This window comes from Cupressus sempervirens, chromosome 1, assembly GCF_028749045.1.
Source record: "Cupressus sempervirens isolate cs-2001-9-10 chromosome 1, ASM2874904v1, whole genome shotgun sequence".
In the NCBI taxonomy this organism is placed as follows: Eukaryota; Viridiplantae; Streptophyta; class Pinopsida; order Cupressales; family Cupressaceae; genus Cupressus; species Cupressus sempervirens.
Window position 1 is genome coordinate 3,426,892 of NC_143118.1, and position 18,928 is coordinate 3,445,819.

The following is an 18,928-nucleotide window of genomic DNA, read 5'->3' on the forward strand; positions in this document are numbered from 1 at the left end:
GGATAATGATTAACGATTATTATTCTTCAAACTTTGATTACTTTGTTAGAATTGTATGCTGCTGAAAGGAAAATTATAAAATGAATTATTACAACAAATAAGATCAAACTCTTAAAGGGAAAAACGTTAAAGTGTTGCTAGCATATGGATTAAAAATCATGACCAGATTAATGATCAGTGCCAAATTTTAATGGGTAATAGAGTCAAATACATTATTATCTCATACAACTTTATGATGTCGATTATATAATATTTGCAAATTATTCTGTCATTACAATGCCTCAAATTGTTTCGCTTTTCCACATATTTAAATCAGTCTATAATGCTTTAACCATTTAATGGACAAAATAGATACGAATAAAGAGAACAACAATATCTGCAATATTCGTATTTATCAGATTTAAATAGGAGCAAACAATTTGATCTGCCTACTTTAACAATGAACTATAAACAAATAAATAATGAAACGATCATAAAGGACAACTCAAATGAATTCTAACTCTAAAACAAATAAAACTCTTACTGATTTTATTGTTGAAAAGATTGTGTCGAAGACACTCAGATTGCTGATGCTCTACTCAACACAGCTCACTCTCAGACAATTTCAGTATTTACGCTCAACGATTTTTTAATCTTCCACTTGCTTTGTTCAAAACTTCAAAATTCTCCCTTTAAAGAAATTCAATGACATGCATGCTTTGGATATACAGGGCTTCTTTTTTAAAAACAGTTTTGATAGTAAAAATGAAAATTATTGCCCTTGTCTGATTTTACATCTTATATTTATAAGATGCCAAAAGGTGTTGGTCGCCTTTTTTTAAAATCGCACCTCTTCATATCAACTAACCAACGCATGCAACAATTTTTTAACCATCAGGTTCAACAGGAGTCTCCAACGTAAGTACTTTACATTATCAAGTAATTCACAAAAACAAGAAGAGAACGTTGGGCAATATCCAGTTTGACCAAACAAACACAAAGTTATGCACACAGCAGATTATACATCAATATATTGTCACAGACTTAGAAGTGGAGGTCGGTAAGACATATACTATGGACGGTACTGAAATATTGAAGACTATCATCTATTCATGATGACCAGAGCCATTGTATCACACATTATTCTAAGGCCCCGTGATGATTGAAGAGTGAAAAGGAACATATGCTGTGTAAAGAAGAATTCAAAGGACGGTATTAAGAAGCAACTAGAGTGAGTCTGTGCAAGAAGTTGGCATTTTCGAATAACAACAATAGAAGGAAAATTGGTCGGTGAATGGTAAAATCTACAGGTTGTTGGCTTGAAGAGAGTCAGGTCTCTAGGAGATAGTTATTCATCAGTTCAAAGTTGGAAGCAGACTGATATATCTTCCACGTAGGCTGCTACTTCATTATCACACTGCACATGTATAGCAATCTCTAGGTTGGATGGCAGATATCATTGCATGAACGACGGCATTCCCTGGAGGTAATCATGGCATAGGTTAAATACATATGGTGGGCAGCTATGAGGTCACGACATGATGCTATGAAATAGTTATAGAAGGACCCCTGAATATTGCACGCCTCGAGTGTTAGTGCCAACACTGGTATTACATTTCGTCCCTTAGCACGAAGTGACTCCTCTTGGCAGATTGACAGGTAGGATTAAGACCAGTTCCAAGTAAAAGAACGGTGATTGAGTTGAACGTTAGAGGGACAGTTTGACGTGTTCCCAGTATCAAGCTAGCACCCCATACATATACACACTAGACAGTTTGGTGGAGATGGCCGAGGGTATCCCAGTTTGTGTAGGAAGACTCGTAGTTACCATTCACCAGTTTTTCTATAGTGGGTTTTCATATAGGGGTTGAACACTCCTAAGCATGTACGTTGTTCATAGCTAAATGGGAGGGCATTCACTGGACTTATATTCCACCTAGATGCATTGGTTTATACTAGGTTCTCTATTGTACTCTGCAAATATATTTAAATCAGACTCAGAATCGTGCCTTTAGCATTCTGTAATTGGTTGTTGTTATGGAAAATAGTGTAGTGCCTAGTTGTCATGTTGAACCTTGAGGATGCCGTCTAGAGCTTAATGAATACATGTATGTTTGTTTTCATAAGTTTATGATAAGCCTTCTTATTATTTTGGAATCACTAGTATGATTGTAATAAATTGTGTGAGGAAAGCTTTCATAATATCTGTTTGACGAAATCCCTGTCACTTTTAAGTTTCAAAATTTTAACACCAACCAGCAATCAAGGTGGTAGTCGTGAGTAGAATAGACGAGATGCAGTGGAGTTTCCGGCATTGGTGAAAGTTTGTACATTTTGCAGTCAAACGCCACCTCAATCAACACACCAGTTACGATTGGAGGTTTACTGATTTACTGTTATCGGGTTGTTATGAATATCAAATGTTAATGTTCAGTTTGAACTCTTTTGATGGATTTTGAAATATTAATGGTTAAATCAGCGAAGATTATTACAATGGTGTGATTTCATAGCATACACAACAGGGAACGTACACCAAGTGTTTGAGAATATAGACTTAAACAAACCTTTAAGTCTTCTGGTCAGTTTGGGACTAAAATTATTACAATGGTCAGTTTGGCATTGAGATTATTACAATTTGGGACCAAACGGGAGCTTTGGAGGCCATTCTGGAGTTGCACCAGTCTCTCAGTGATACAAACTACAACTTAGGACTGTATGTTATCCACATATTCATTCTAAAATCCTTTAATACAGTAACATATCAGTACTATGTGTTCAAGACTTGGTTTTCATGATAACTATTTAACGAAATACCCCAGTTTTAAACCAGAACTCCATGGTTAGAATTAGTAGAGTTTATTACAGTGGTAATGTAACATTCTGAAAGTATGTATTCAGCTTCAAGGTGAAGTTTGCAAAAATAATCGTACAGGTAGAACTTATGAAACAGGATTGGGTCCATCTTAGGCAGATGAAAAGCTACATGGCAGAGGAAGTGGGACGAGACTTCAAATTCGATATTAAAACCAAAGTAAGGAAACTGTACGATAATTGTAACAAATTTCCGTCAAAGCTTCGAAAAGAATTTCCTTTTATCAATTATGGGGACTCTCAACTAGAGCTGCAAAACAAGACGAATTTGACAAAAAACAAATATTATGAATTGGCTCGAGATCTCCTTGCAGAGGACAGGTACAGAAATTTGCATAAGACATTGATCAACATAGTATAAAAATGAAGAGCAACCTTCGCATGATAATATGCAAAATTCTAATAATGGACAAGTATACTAATAGGCAATTGAGAGACAGAAGTATCTTATGGAACTATTTACACTAGTCCTTCTGATGAGCATGTTGCTGGCCCATGTAGAAGAGTTGACCAAACCGCCAACGTTGGCAACTCCCCATCTTATTTAGACATGGAAAACACCAGCGTCTTATTGGGTGACATGGAAATTAACTTGCATAAATTTTATGGTGATACTAGACTGCAAATTATGTCAGATTTTGAGGAGCAAAGGACATTTGAAAATGTTGTCTCCCTAGGTGATCAAAAAATCAAAAGATTCTATGGAGAACAGCCCGCTTGTGTTCAAAGGAGATGGTCAAAAACCATTATCAATCCTTGACTTATTGGATATGTTTTTGGTCAAAGAGGACAAGCTTGTCCAAGTGTTGACAAGGATGGATGATTCTTCCAAATTGATTGAGGATCTCATGTGGAAGATTGTGATAGAAGAGAGACATGGGAATGCATGTGGTTTCACAAGCCCTCTTTTACGTACTATTTTTGAAACTTTGAAAATGACAAAACATGAGTACTTGCAACTATTAATGGATAGAGATCTAGCAATAAAATTTGGGAAGGACAATGAGAGTGAGGTAGATGAGCTATACCTTCAATTGAGCTTAACACGTTACTCCATCCACAAAGCTGAAAATCAAACGAGTGGGGCAGCCACTCATGAAGAAGATAAACGTGGTTCAAGGGCACACGAAATCACGCAAATCATTGAAAAAATTCATAAATTGGATAGATGTGAAAGCAAACAATGTAATTCAATCACGTGTTCCTCGTTTGAGACTTTCTATGATGAGAAAAATTCCATGGATCAGCAAATTGATGAGTCTAGAAATTCTGATTTTTATGACAGCAGTTGTACATCTTCACATGAGCACTTGGTTAGTGATACAACAAGTGAGGATAATTTAGAGATTTCAATTAATGGTGAACCGAGGATACTTATGGTGGAGTTGGAAGTTCAGATTTATCCTTAGCATGCTCTGAGGGACTTTTCAGCTTCCCAGAGATTTATCACCCAGCTCTTATGAGATGGCCACGGCCTACTTGTTGATTGGTGATTTTCCTTGTTGGTATATTCCAGCTATCAGTGATTTACCGGTGTATGTTAGTAGTATATTCGTTGATTCTATTTGGCTTTCAAGGGTCAATGAGTTATTTGCAGATGAGTGGGGAGAACATACACTACTGTACGTTCCACATGAGGTGTCTACATTTTTATCCAACAATGTATTGAAAATAGTGTCAGCATTCATGATGTTGGTGATTCACCAACCACTCTTTCCCTTATCCAAGATCATATTGATCGGGTGATCGGGGATCTGGGTGTTAATAGTATCTTACATCTAGTGGATTATGTTATGTTGTTACACAGTCACAGGATTATGATCTGTGTGTTTCAGCCTTCTGACACATCAGAGTTCCAAAGATTAGAATTACTCTGTTTTCACTAAGGTGATATAGTGGTGGAGTCAGATTGGCCAGATCTGTCATTGTCATCGGTACAGATATTGCAGGAGTGGTACGGTGGTAAAGTGGTACAGATATTACAGGAGTTGGTTAGTGGTATCTCAGACAGTGCACGAGTTCTCACTTAGGATCCAAGTGGAGCATCCCTGTGTATTGCCTTTTATTGGGGAGCTAGGTGGAGAGTTTGGTTGTTATCATCTTGGGGTGGATATTGGTACATTGATGAGCTCCCATCTTCACTTGACAGTAGAGACTTGCAGGGTCACTCATGGAGTGAGGCATTCATTCTTACTGAGGGTATTGGCACATGGAGCAGCAGCATATGGCAATTGGTGTCCCTTTATGGTGAGACTCGGGATCTTGGCATTCGGTTATTTGGCACATTGATTCCTATCATGTTGTTTCATCATTCCGAGTTCAGGATGATGCATACCGGGGTACATAGACGAAGGAGTAGAACCTCTTTCTTGAGGCGAGTATGGGATCCTGGCATTTGGTTTCTACAAGTATGAGTGGATTGCTTGAGGGCAAGCAATCTTTGAGAAGGGAGGCTTTGTAATGTCCCCTTTTTCTGGGACATTATAATTTTGTGTTGCCAGCTCATTTCGCCTAGGTTTTAGGGGCGAAAAAGTTCTTTATGGGGTTTAGTTCGAGATTTGGCCTAAACATTTCTAGTTTCAGACCCATCAGAGCAGTTTTGACAGGTTGTCTAGATGCTTACTATTTTTAGTAAGTAAACAAAGCTCAGGATTCTTGGTATCTCAATGTCGGTTTGGAAGCATCTCGCCGAGAGCTTTCCAACAAGTTATTGCACGAGCTTATCCGAGTTCATTTGGTCAGTTAGTTTGATGCCTAATGATTATATGGTTTACTAAGCGACTTTTAAAGTTCATTTAACTTGTCACTTTATTTAAAAAGGTACTATGTTCACTTAAGTGACTAAAGGACAAAATGGGTGCTTTATCCCACATTGCCTAAAAGGGCGAGCATCACATTGGGAAAAGTGATAAAGGTACAATAGGCTCAACATGGGGAGTTATGAAAAATATAACATTTAAAACAAATATTAATCTAGAAGCTGGAAACAGTTACTGGTTATCTCTTCGAGGACACAAACCCTTAAGGAACATTTGAAGGTTGGACGCAAACCTAGCCTTCTTAGAGGTTTTATCTAGATTTGTCAATCTGACTGTTATTTCTATTTATAAGATTGGATTATTTGGATTGTTGCATATTATTGTATTGCTATTATATATTACAACAATATATTTGGTGGTTATTTGTGTTAATTCCTGGTTCATATTTGTACTTTTGAATATTGGAGGAATAAAACGAACTTTTCTGAGTTTTCTTGTATCCAAATCGGCTGGCTATAAATCCATTAAAATTCTGGAATTTATATCAAGTATTGGTTTTCTGTTCGTTTTTAAATCTGCACTTTAATATCAAGGGTTTTTTGGAAAAAATATTTGGAAAAGGATACTGCAGGCAAACTCTTCAATGTATGACTACCATGTCCTCCTTCCATTGCGTGACCAACAGCCTCTAGCTGGTCATGAATATCCTTGATCTTCAACAGAAGCACTTGCACGGACACCTTCTTATCCATCGTGATTAAAAACAGCTGGTTCTTGAGTAAGAATGATTTGCTTTTATCTGAGTTTTCATGGAGATCCTTCAAAAGTTTCCATAAAAGAGGAGAACGTATTCTTAGCATCCCATTGTTCACATACAAAATTCAATGCTTCTAAATTGATAATTTACTAGAGATCCTTTGTTCAAGTCCTGTAGTGAATGTTTGGTTGGTCCCCCACATGTGGTCCCACCAGTTGGGCTGAGTTAAACCAAAATCCAAAACTAAAAATAAAAACTGTTGCAGTGGCAGAGAAGAGAAACGCTATAGGAGGCAACATTGTTGAAAATGTAATAGGGAATTTAATGTTATATTTTAAATGCTTTTAGTTTTTGTAGTTTGTAATAACGTCCTACATGTGGCATACCTAGAGTAGCAGTTCGATAAGCTCTCCAAATATAGCCACCTAGGACCAGGTGTGTGGATCTTAAATTAGAATAGTTTTTTTTAGTTTGTAGGTGGAGTGTTTAATGATTTTTAGAATCCAATAATAAGTAGTAGGCAGTTTTTGGAATATTCCTGACTTAGAAAACGACTGTCTAATATTGGTAGAAAAAAACGTTTCAGATTCTTATCCTTTTTTTGGATAGAAGACATTCTTCTTTTCTAAAATAAGAAGAAAACGTTTCACATCCTTTAATAGGAAAAAGAAAGTCAGTTTTAAGGGTGAGCCAGTCGGCTATGTAACACACGAATCGAATTTGGAGAGATATGGAATGTTTTTTTATTTTGTTTTTGTGCAAGTTTTCGATGGTCTGAGTTTTGAACGGATTTTTCTTATCTTCTCACTGGAAACAAGTTGATAGTTTGCAGAAGATTAAAAAGTTTTAGTTTTGGGTCGAATTCGGTATGTTTGCAGAAAATTAGTCTCAGTGCATGGGTAATATCTCCCAAATGCACCGTTGGATTTTCATGAACTTTGGATATGTTATTATAGGCCTAATTACACCCATCTTCACCAGAGTGATTGAAGAGTTTTGATCTGGTTCAAGAGTTATTCATGTCTGAGTGCAGGCCTATCTAGAGACAGCAAGAAGCAATGTTTTGCAAAAAAATGTACTCTGATGCGGGGTCAATATCTCAAGTTTGAACCGTTGGATTTCTCTCAAATTTTTATATGTTGTTTGAAACCTAGTTACGCAAAATATCAACGGTTGGATTGAGAAAATATTGTCGGGTTCAAAAGTTATACATGTCTATTCACGGGCCTATCTAGAGACAGCAAGAAGAAATGTTTTGCAGAAAAATGTACTCTGATGCGGGGTCAATATCTCAAGTTTGAACCGTTGGATTTCTCTCAAATTTTTATATGTTGTTTGAAACCTAGTTACGCCAAATATCAATGGTTGGATTGAGTATATCTTTTATGGTTCGAAAGTTATTCATGTCTGAGTGCAGGTCTATCCGAAGGCAGCAAGAAGATATTTTGGGGGATTTTATTTTCAAAGTTTTGTTTATTGAATGTGATTTTAGTGTGTGATCCTGAAGGTTGTAGATGCCCCTTGAAGCAACTCAGTTGAGTGACTGATTCCTCCTGAGTTTTCCAAGGTGTGGCTCTGCATCAAAAACTATAGAACAATTGATGTTGTCTACTGCTTGTTAATCGCAATCTATGCATACAACAAGTTGATGAGCCAATTCATGTTTGAGATTGTAAACCTACATAAAGCCAAATATGCTCAGATACCGATTCGTCCCATTTTGGCTTGGCTTCCGCATCTGATGCGGACGGATGCGTGGAGCACCCGGATGCCCTACGAGTGCTGGCCAGAAGCCATTCGGGCGCATCCGTGGGCCCAGTGCCGGCTAAGCCCTAAAAAGTAATAAAATATCATTTATTTTAACTTAAACTTCCATAACAACATGTGATTAAAAGCATTTTTAAAGTGTTTTTTCACAATAAAACTCTAAAACGACCCTAGAAGTCAACATAGAAGCATTCACAAGTCATTTTAGAATTTTGTTTGCACCTACAGCCACTCCTTCATTGTGAAGCTAAGTTCAACATTTTCAAAGAGGATCGATCGAAGAGGGAGAGATAGCTTTCTCAAAGAAGTTTAAACCATTCAAGGTAAGTGGTCAATCCTTTTCTTGAGTACTTAGATGAATTTTTTTGAGTTTTTGATGATTTTTTTCAAGTTCTTGAAGGTTTTCTTAAAGTTTTTTTTCAAATTTTTTTTTTTTGAAAGATATGTAGAAGCAACTTTGGGTATCTATTTTAGTAGTTTTTCTCACTTCTTTCCACTTGTATGCATGATCATTGATGTTCATAGTTGTTAGGAACTAATTAAAATTTATTTATTTTCTTATAAAATAGGTTGCAAAAAACTAGGCAAGAATGGATACCGGTGGTAGTGCTAGTCAAAGTTCAGTGGGGGGCCAAGGAGGGGAAGGGACTAATAATTTCAAAATTGATGTAGGTTCTCCTTTGTGGAGACATACAACACGGATATCACAGATTTCAGGAGGTGGCTCATACTATTGGAAGTGCAATTATTGTCAAAGTAACAAAGAAAAACCTTTCAATAGCTCATATTCCCAAGTGAAACTTCATTTTATGGGCCCTACTGGCAAAGGATTTGGAATGTGCAAAGACAAAAATGGTACTGGGATGACTAGCGCAGAAATACTTTTATTTGTATGAGAACAAGAAGCTGCTGATGCATTAATCAATAGATCAAAAAAAAAGCTACTATCAAGGTCCTTCCTCAAAGAGCAAGCCACAAACACCCACTAAACCAATTGCATCCTCCCAACACCCATTCTTGCAAGTACCTATGCCAGGAGAGGATGAGGAAGAAGTGAAAATTTCAACTTGCAAAAGAGGCCCATTGGACACCACATTTAAAATGGGGGCAAAAGACCGCGCTGATGAAGCTATTGTACGTTGCCTCTATGCGAATGGGCTTTCTTTCAACTTGGTGAGATCACCATATTGGAAGGAAATGGTGGCAACAATCAAAGAATCACCAGCTAACTACACAAGCCCGGGCTATGAAAAGGTGCGTACAACTTTATTGCAACAAGAGAGGGCACATATAGAGAAAGACTTTCAACCAATCAAAAAATCTTGGAAAACTTTGGGTCTAACTATTGTGTCAGATGGTTGGAAGGATACAAGAAACCGGCCACTGATTAATGTGATTGCAATTTCCCCCAAAGGGGCAATGTTTTTGAAGGCCATTGATTGTAAAGGGCAAGTGAAGGATTTAGAATTCATTTCTAGAGTTCTCATTGAGGCCATCGAGATGGTGGGTAGTGAGAATGTGGTACAGGTGGTCACTGACAATGCCAAAAATTGCAGGGGTGCGGGTGTTTTAGTTGAGAGTCAGTATGACCATATTTTTTGGACTCCATGCACTATTCACTCCCTTAACTTGATCATGCGGAGGATTGGCACTGAAGCAGATTGGGTGAAGAAAATATATGAAGAGGGGGAGGACATACAGATGTTTGTGACCAACCACCACATGTCACAATCCATTTTTAGAACATACTCCAAATTGGAGTTGCTGAAGGTAAATTAATTTTTTTAAATTACTAAGTTTCATGGTTTTGTAATTTAGTTAAAAATTAAAAATTATAATTATATTGTCAATTGACATATTGTTAACTTGCTTAGGTTGTTGAGACCCATTTTGCATCTCATACAATCGTTATGAGACGACTCCTCAAGGTAAAAGATGCATTAAGTCAAATGGTCATCGGTCATCAATGGGGTGTATGGAAGATCTCAAATTCAGAAAGAGCACAAAGGATCAATGATTTGATCTTGAATGAGAGTTGGTGGGCTCGTGTGGCATATGTATTGGATTTCAGCGAGCCAATCATGACTATGCTCCGTTTTGCTGATACAGATACACCTTGCTTAGGGGATGTTTATGATGACATGGACACCATGGTTGAGAAGGTAAAACATTCTATACAAGCACATGAGAGTGACCCCACACAATGTGAAGCCTTATGCAAACAAGTGCAAGCAATTATCAACCATCGCTGGAATAAGATGACTACCCCATTGCACCTCCTTGCATATGCCTTATCTCCTAGGTACTATAGTGAGGAGATAGCTGGTATGCCGGGTAGAGTTGCACCATTTCCGGATGAGGAGGTTGCTGAGGGGTGCCACAAAGCCCTTTCACGACTCTTCCCACTGGAAGAAATGCATGAAAAAGTTAGGGAAGAATTTGGGTTGTTTGCTTTGAGGCTAAAGCATTCTCCATTTGCACTAAAGGACAAACTAAAATGGGAGCTATCACATGGTGGTACATGTATGGTCAACCTTTCAAGCATCTTCAACCTCTTGCAATCAAAGTCCTATCACAAGTTTTTTATTTTGTTTTATAAATTTGTTTTAAAATTTTATGTTTACACTTGCATTGTAGAATTTAGTGTTTCACAAATTCTATAAAATTAATTTGCTTTTCATTTGTATGTTTTGTGACAACTATATAGGTTGCTAGTTCTTCTGCTCCTGAAAGGAATTGGAGTACATACTCCTTTATCCATTCGGTGAAGCGCAACTGGTTAGGCTCCAAGAAAGCTGAGGACTTGGTCTTTGTCCACACCAACTTGCGTCTTTTGTCACGTAAGAATGATCATTACAAGGAAGGGGCAACAAAGCTTTGGGATGTAGCCCCTGAGTGTGCAGATTTGGATGCAACACTTCGTGATCTTGTTACAGTTGGAGACGGTGATGATGTTACTGTGGCACGTGTTGCATCTAGCATAAGTGGAACCATGCTTGGTTCAAATGATTTTTCAGCAGTTGGAGATGACAATGAGAATGTGGATTTTCTTGCGAATCCCTATGATTCAGAGTCAGACTCTGATTGATTGAATCTTCAAACTTCAATCATTTACCATGTTTTTAAATTTTATTTTGTTGGAATCTTGAACATGACCTATTTGAACTTATTGTTTAAGAGTCAAGACTAAACGCTAATGTTGGACAAGCACATATTGATATTGATATATAAATATCATATGAATTTTGAAATATTTTGAATTTTGTTTAAGGGTTCCAGTTAACTGTTAAGTATCATAGATTCATAGTCATATTATGATTTATCAAATGATTTGTTTTTGTATATTTCTTGCATTTCTTTGCATATGTTAATATTATAACTTGTGTGTGTGTGTGTGTGTGTGTGTATACGTTTCCTCCCACATCCGCATCCAAAAAAAAAAAATCCCCTGCATCATGTATCCGCATCCGAATCGGTAACTTAGCAAATATGAAATAGAGGCTCAAAATATATGATGATTAACACAATCAGTATTTTTAATCTCTAAAATGCTCATGCGTTAAGTAAGAGGCTAATGCAAAATCCATCCACAAGTCCACTTGAAAATGAGAGGAAATGCAAGGAAAAAGAAAGCTTATCTTGAAAGAACTTACTCTGCTTACTCTGGCAGTAATGCACAATTATAGGAGAATAGCAAAGAAGGGTTTATCAGCTTGCATGACAACTTTTATCAAGTCTCAATCAGAGGAAATTTTTTGACAAAAAAGGGGAGATACCTATTATCTTTATGGTATTGAATACCACAAAAATAAAATGTGTTCAGAATTATGTTCTATGCACCTGCAGTCACTATTTATGTAGATAAGATATAAAATTGTATTAACTGTCTTTAATTAAGAGACCCTTTCATAGCCAGAATGGCCTTACACTCATGTTTGTTGATGTTCAACCAGAAAAGCATTGAGAAGAGACTGGCAGAGCATGCATCTGTATACATGGTAACAGAAAAATAGAGATTCATGTAAAGAAGAAAGTGTATGCACAGAAACAAAAGCTCAAATTACCAATAAGAAATTGATGACACCTGATATGGTTGGACCGTTGGTGACATGTATTCTCTAAGTGTGCATCCATACAACATGCACTCTTTAGCCAGAGAGTAATTCCTGATCCTCAGTTCTGACAGAGCATATTGCTTGGTTATTTAATATTGCAGTTTACTGCTTTGTTTGGGTCTATCATCATATACTTACAGTTCATATATATCTTATACTAAATAAATAATTCATTATTTTCAAATAAGATACTTAGTCCTATCAACTGCATGTCACCATACAGAATAATAAATTCTTTATATTTTTTTCTTTCATATTCAGATAATGAAGTAGAAAACCTACCATGTAATCCAGACTTGTTCCCACTTAACCATATGGTCTCTATAGGATATTCTTTCTCCAGAACTTCTATAACTCCATGGAAGGATTCATGCTTACCATCATTAACATCCACCTGCCATTAATATTGCTTTAAGAACTTGTTTTTCTTTACTAAAAGCTGATAAAGACAATCAAATATTAGAAAGTATTAATTCTATAAAATTAGTAAAGGAAAAAGCATCAAATAAAAAAGTAATAAAGATGCTGCATGAGCTATTTCAGAAAGATCATTTCAATTGGTGCAAGGTAAAGAAAACGTCCTTAAGAAAGAAAATTGAGATTAATTTCCCAGAGAGAATGAAATTTTCCTTGGTTGTTTCTATTGGCAATCAAATAAAAAACTCACCATGCCACTCAGGAAAAAACAAGTCACAGGATAAAATGATTTTTAAATGAATGGCATCATCTTGAAATATCAATCACAGGTACATACATATCTGTGCATTTATCAAGCCTTTTTGCTAATGAAATTATCCAGGCAAATAGACCAAGCCATGAGCTCAGGTAATTATACTATGCTTACCTTACCATTTTAAGATGAACAATCCTTGAAGCATTATTCACAACTAAATCCCATTACAAATACATATATGAATGGCAGAGCTCTGAAGTAAATGCATATCACTGGCAACTCCTTTGATCGTCCATTCCCCCTGCACAAGGATCACAAGAACATGCCAATTTTGCATTGTACAAAACTATGACTCCCAACTTGTTGCCCCACTTTGGACCCTGTACCCATTTTTGCAGAAGCGGAGAAGTTTATGTCTTAGTTTGGTCTAGGTATGTCCAGGTCTAGTCTTTTCCCCTTAGGTGAAGAGATTCTCCATCAGATTTCCCATCTTTTCCTTCTTTCATATTTCATGGCTGGGTGGGTTTTCTCCTTGATGTTGTATGGGTAGCTTAGTACCTTATTCGATGCAGATTCTTGCATTTCATGAAGTTGTTTGCAAAGTCGGACCTGTTCACGACTTGTCTTACTTTTTCCCATGAAAGAATGACGCTCGTGGAAAATTGGATATGGCCCTCTCCTCGGCAGGTTTGCGACCCACGAAAGCAATTTCCCACAGTGGTTAAAGAATGAAGATCATGGATCAAAATAAGAATATTGTTCTCATTGCAGTATTGTACTTTGAGAAACACTTGGAATTCATCGTGATGCTCGAAATCACTTTAAGCAGAAAACCTGATGATGACTTCTCCTCAGCGGGTTTGCGACCCATGAAGTTTGTTTTCCGCTGGAAGCAACTGTGAAGGAAAGAAGCAAAGAAGTGGGCCCCCTCTCGACTTACGCAGTCCTTTTGTGATTTTCCGAATCCAAAGAAAAGGTTAACTCAAGAGTCAAAAGGTAAATAAAGCTAAGGCTGAAAACTAAAGATCGCCTTCTCCTTGGCGGGTTTTCAACCCATGAGGGCGATTTTTCGCATTCACAGAGAAATCAACTTTTTGAATAGATTGGATTCACAAATTGCACATAAGATACCTTAAGATGATAATGGAAAAAAGCCAGTCGCAGTTGGAAAAGTGTAGTGAGCAGAATCTGGCTGGGCGTATATTTCCTTATAGAGTACTCCGTTCTCAATTCTCTGGAACTAGGTGAAAAACGGGAAGGTAAGTATGAAATAAATAAAAGTTACCGTTAGGCCAATGAAAACGGTGAAAAGACATGGAAATGTCCATTAGAAACTCCCGCATTTATCTTTTAATTCATTCGTGTGCCGCAGATCTTGAAAATTAACGGATGGATTGGAATTCCTAAATAGAGGGAAACATAACGGTTTTACAAATTACCGCTTTTTCTTGAACTGTTATACTGTTAAAATTGTGCAACATTCTCAAATCTCCTATGTTGAAAATTAAATCCTTGTGCCTAATCCAGATTCGAATTTTCAATTTATCTTATACTCTGACAGAATGGCAACTAGATTCGCAGAGTTCGATGGATTAAATGGAATCAAGTCTACATTGCAAAGTTGCACAAACACCTCGCTCCATTTCTATGACATGCAAGTTTCAAAGGAGGTTGAGGTCGGAGCCAATTCATCCTATAACCGAGAAGCTCCGAGGGAGTGGGTTAGTAGAGGTAGCTGGGTTTTTGGTGGCAGTTCAAGCTCCCGACTCGATTGTTGAATGCATAAATCACTACAACCCGAATACCATACAAATTTTGTTGCCTGATCATACAGTTCTAATCTCTATTGATAGGCAAACTGTGGTAAATTGCCTCCGAATTCTAAAACAGGAAGAGTTTTCTGAATTGACAATAGGAGGAGCAATGTTTGAGTTCCCCTTGAAGAAAATGGTGTCGAGAAAAGAAATTATGAGATCCTAGTTTCAAAAGTCGCAGGGCACCAAGAGTAAGGTTCCTAAAACTCTATTCGGCACTGATCTCAAGCTCGAGATCGTAGATATACTGGTTCCCTTGCACAGATTGAAAGGTGAGGTAGATTCACTTAATTTTGTTGCACAGTATTTCTTTCTAGTACAAATTATCTGTTTGAATACACAATATGTTGATTGGGCCCATGAGGTAAGTGAGCATCTATCCAGAGCCCTTAGTGCCATGAAATTTTACAACACCTTTTCCATGTCTTCTTTCCTGATTTATATGCTAGCTTCTCTACAATTGTGGCAAGGCCTTCCCAGAATGGAGAACTTTCATGATGATGTGAAAAGCTATGAGTTCTACCCATGTTTACAGTTACAGAATAGTTATGTAGAATATGTCAAGGTTAATGACGCATTTACAATGAGGATTTGCAGGGAACTCCAAGGATGCCTGGAGAGGAGGTTCAGCGTGGAGGCAATGGCAGCTATTAGTCAATTTGGTAGCTACTTTATCCAGTTCTCATCCTTCTCATATTTGCATCTTGTAGCTTTCAATGGATTTCCTTTGAAGCTGCCCAAGTATCCAAGTGATATGATTGTGTTGATAGAGATCGTGAGACAAGCGATCCAGATGAACGTGCTGAGCACAAGCTTGAAGAAGAAAGGGGATGAATTCCCTATGAAGGTTGGAGCTTACAATTGTGAGTCTCGTTCTGATGCGAAAAACATGCTCAAAGCATTTGAGACTAAGTACAAGTTGGAAAAGTATGAGGTCGTGAGACCTATGTTCGACCCAAATGGGTACGCAAGAGAGGTGTTGTAGATCGGGAGCATGATCAAACATGTTACCACTATCGAAGACTATTGGGCAGATTGTAGAGACGACCTCGAAAGCAGAGATCGTGCTTTTTCTAGACTCACAGTGGAACAAATTAAAACATATGGTATCAACTTTGATGTAGAAGGCTTGGAGGATGATGGACAAAATATGTAAGGCAATACATATTTAATTAAGTTAAGGGCCATTCCTATTAGTTCAGAGCCTTATGTAGATGTTGAGGAGAATTTTGATATCATGATGGCCAGGATCATCAAGAGAACAGAGAAATGGGTTGAATGGACAACCAAAAGAAGCTGGAGTAAAGGTACAACCACTCAAGCTTCTCCAGCAGCTGCAACGCCTACTTCATCTCAAAGTGCTACACCAGGCGTGACCAAATCTTCCACTCAAGGGCCAGCTCAACCTTCAGGTGGAGGTGATCAACCTCCGGATAAGAATGTCCCCATAGCCAAGACCTATCATGATGGTTCCCTCCTAGTCATTGGAACCTAGACTAGTGTTGAGGAAAAGAAGATGGAGGAACCAAAGGATAGCACAGCCGCCTCAATTCCATCTCCCCATATCACACCAGTTCCATCACCTCATGTTTCTCCAATTCCTTCTCCCCGTACTACTCCAGTTCCCTCTCCTCATCATAGTCTCGTTCCACCAGCAAGTGCTACACTTCTGCAGCCAAGTGGCTCTTCATTACAGATAGCAGACTTAGGGGATGGAAAGAGTAGCAATACTGAGTCTACTGAGTCTAATGAGGCAGCGAAGAAAACTTCAGAAGTAGAAAAAGGCCAGACTTCTTCTCAGCTCATCTCTCGAGATCCGAAGAATCCCTTCTCTTCAACTGTTGTGACAATAACTCCAGTTAAGAAGATGTTTAGTGTAGAATCACTTGAGACGACCTCCAAGGTGATAGGTACAGACTCCTGATTGGAAGACACTCTGGAAAGGAAGAGGAAAAGAAAGGATAAAAGTATTTCTGCCAAAGATACTGTATTTTTCACAGTCCGTTCCGAATCTGCATTGGCAAAAGTAAAGAAGCAGAAAACCTTGTCTATACTTGGGCAAGATCCGGAAACAAGGCACCTGACAATGGAGATAGCTAAGCCTAACAACGGAGGAAGGATCGAAGACATGATTGTTGATGATTTTACTCTGCACTTAGTGGACCTTGGAGAAGCTAGGCATGACACCAAAGTTGGCTTGTGGAAGTCGACCAACAAGGTGATTGAGGGACAATTAGAAAGTCTAAAGTTGTCCAAGACCAAAATGAAGGCTGAGATAGAAGAATTGAATAGGTTCATAAGACAATTAGTCACTCCATTGGCAGCTATCTCTTGGGTATCAGTGACTCAAAATCCTACTGCTACTAAGGTTCAAGCCCTCATTTCTCAACTCCAAGAAGATAGACATTTTGGTCAGATTGGTAAAGAATGGATTGAGAAGCTCAAATTAAAAGGAGCCACTATCGTAGAGCAAATTGGTAATGTTATCTTAAGGTTGGAAACAAAAAAAAATAACATCATATCAAATAGCAATACTCTGGCTGGAGAAAGGGTCAAGTGTGATGATTGCATCTCCCTCTTGAAGATGCTCATCCAGATGAAGGCCAAAGAAGCGATTGAAGCAAAAATCTTGCCAAAGGGAGATGAACCTCTTTTCGAGTGGCTTCAAAGCATGCAGTTTAGACTGATATGATCCAGTCCGCAAAGAAAGGGCTTAGACAAACAAAGGATAAGGTGAAGAAGACACAAGACAAAGGATTTGAACTTATGAGGGGATTACATACAGACTCACAAACTAGTGGCCAAGGAAAAGCACTCATTGGAATCAATGTCATGAAGGAGAACTTTTCCAAGTTTCTAAATAGTTTGTCTGATGTATCTTCTAGTAGCCAAAATAGGGTTACTGAACTCTAGGCACTCAGGGGATACATACAAGAGGCCACAGAGGAACTACCAAATCAACTGAATGTTGTGAAGGAGTTGGCTAGAGAGCATTCCAAATGGCTCTTAAGGTATACCAACATACACGTGCCTGGGCATGAGGAGCTCATCCCAATCATAGTTGCTGCCAAGGCCTATAGAGCAAAAGCAGAAAAGGGAAAGAAGTCAAAGTGATTCACATTTTGCCTCCGTTTTTGTTTTATTATGTAATTATTGTAATACAAAACTTTGGTGCCTTGCCATTTGTCATTTTGAGAAGATGAACTGATTAAACTTCCATTGTAACGGTCATCTCGAAATTGTATATGTATGAGATTAAAAGATTAATGAAAGGTCGGCGAATTTTTGGTGTGAAGTACTTTTTGTTGCAGAGACAATTGAATGGTATTTGATATCAATTATTTTCTGTTCCAATTTCGGTTAGATTCAATCTTATGTTTTCTCTTTTGTTTGAGTTGAAATGAGGAAAGAACAGAGTTTCACTTCCCTGTTTCGAAGCAACAAATGAATGAGATAGGTAGTGTCATTGTTCAATCAAAGAGAAATCAGCATTTTTTGTTTGTTAATCATAGTTCAAATTCAGATTAATTTAGCTCCATACTATTTATTACTCAGTTAAGCTTTGTGAACTCATAAGATGTGTGGATTCATAAACTTGTTTAGATACTCAGAAATTTTTATTTGCCTGAGTTAGATTCTATTTAGGTCTAGCTTGGTTTTACCTCTTCTGTTCTCAGGTTAAAAACATACCCTAAATTAGTTTAGGAGAAAAACATAATTCATTGCAAACCTATTTTAGGGAGCTGTACTTACCAATTCAAAGAAAAGCCAATTCATTCATAAGTGGTTTTTTAACTGTTTGTAACCAGATATTGTTCCAAGTTTGGGCATTTGAGAGTTATAATTAAGAAGAACAAATCTGTTTACCAACAGATTTTTGGTGACTGTGCTGGGAGAACGAATAGTCACTTGACCAAAAAGCCTATGTCATGAGGAAAAATGGTACTACCTCATGAAAACATTATTCCAGTGCTCCAACCTGACCTTGGTTTTCAAGACGATCAAGAAGACATAATTTCATCCCTTAATACATTTGTTTGGAGACACAGGAGGAACGCTGAACATTACAGGAATGCTAGTCAAATATTGGAAGAAGAAGAAAGAAGACCTGAAGCTTTGGAAAGAGTTGTTCGAAGGAGGGACATCTGGAGAGCAGAAAGACAGTTGAGACAAGCAGCTCAAATACAAAATTG

At 37.7% G+C, this 18,928-nt stretch overlaps 1 protein-coding gene across 2 annotated transcripts in view; it reads right to left on the reverse strand.

Annotated features, from left to right (window-relative positions):
- Positions 1–18,928, reverse strand: part of LOC149575845 (uncharacterized) — a 175,853-nt gene that overhangs the window by 97,104 nt on the left and 59,821 nt on the right. For both annotated transcript variants that reach the window (XM_089815764.1, XM_089815767.1), the window contains exon 3: positions 12,531–12,642. In XM_089815764.1, coding sequence (XP_089671890.1) covers positions 12,531–12,642 — 112 coding nt within the window. The remainder of the gene's footprint in view (positions 1–12,530; positions 12,643–18,928) is intronic.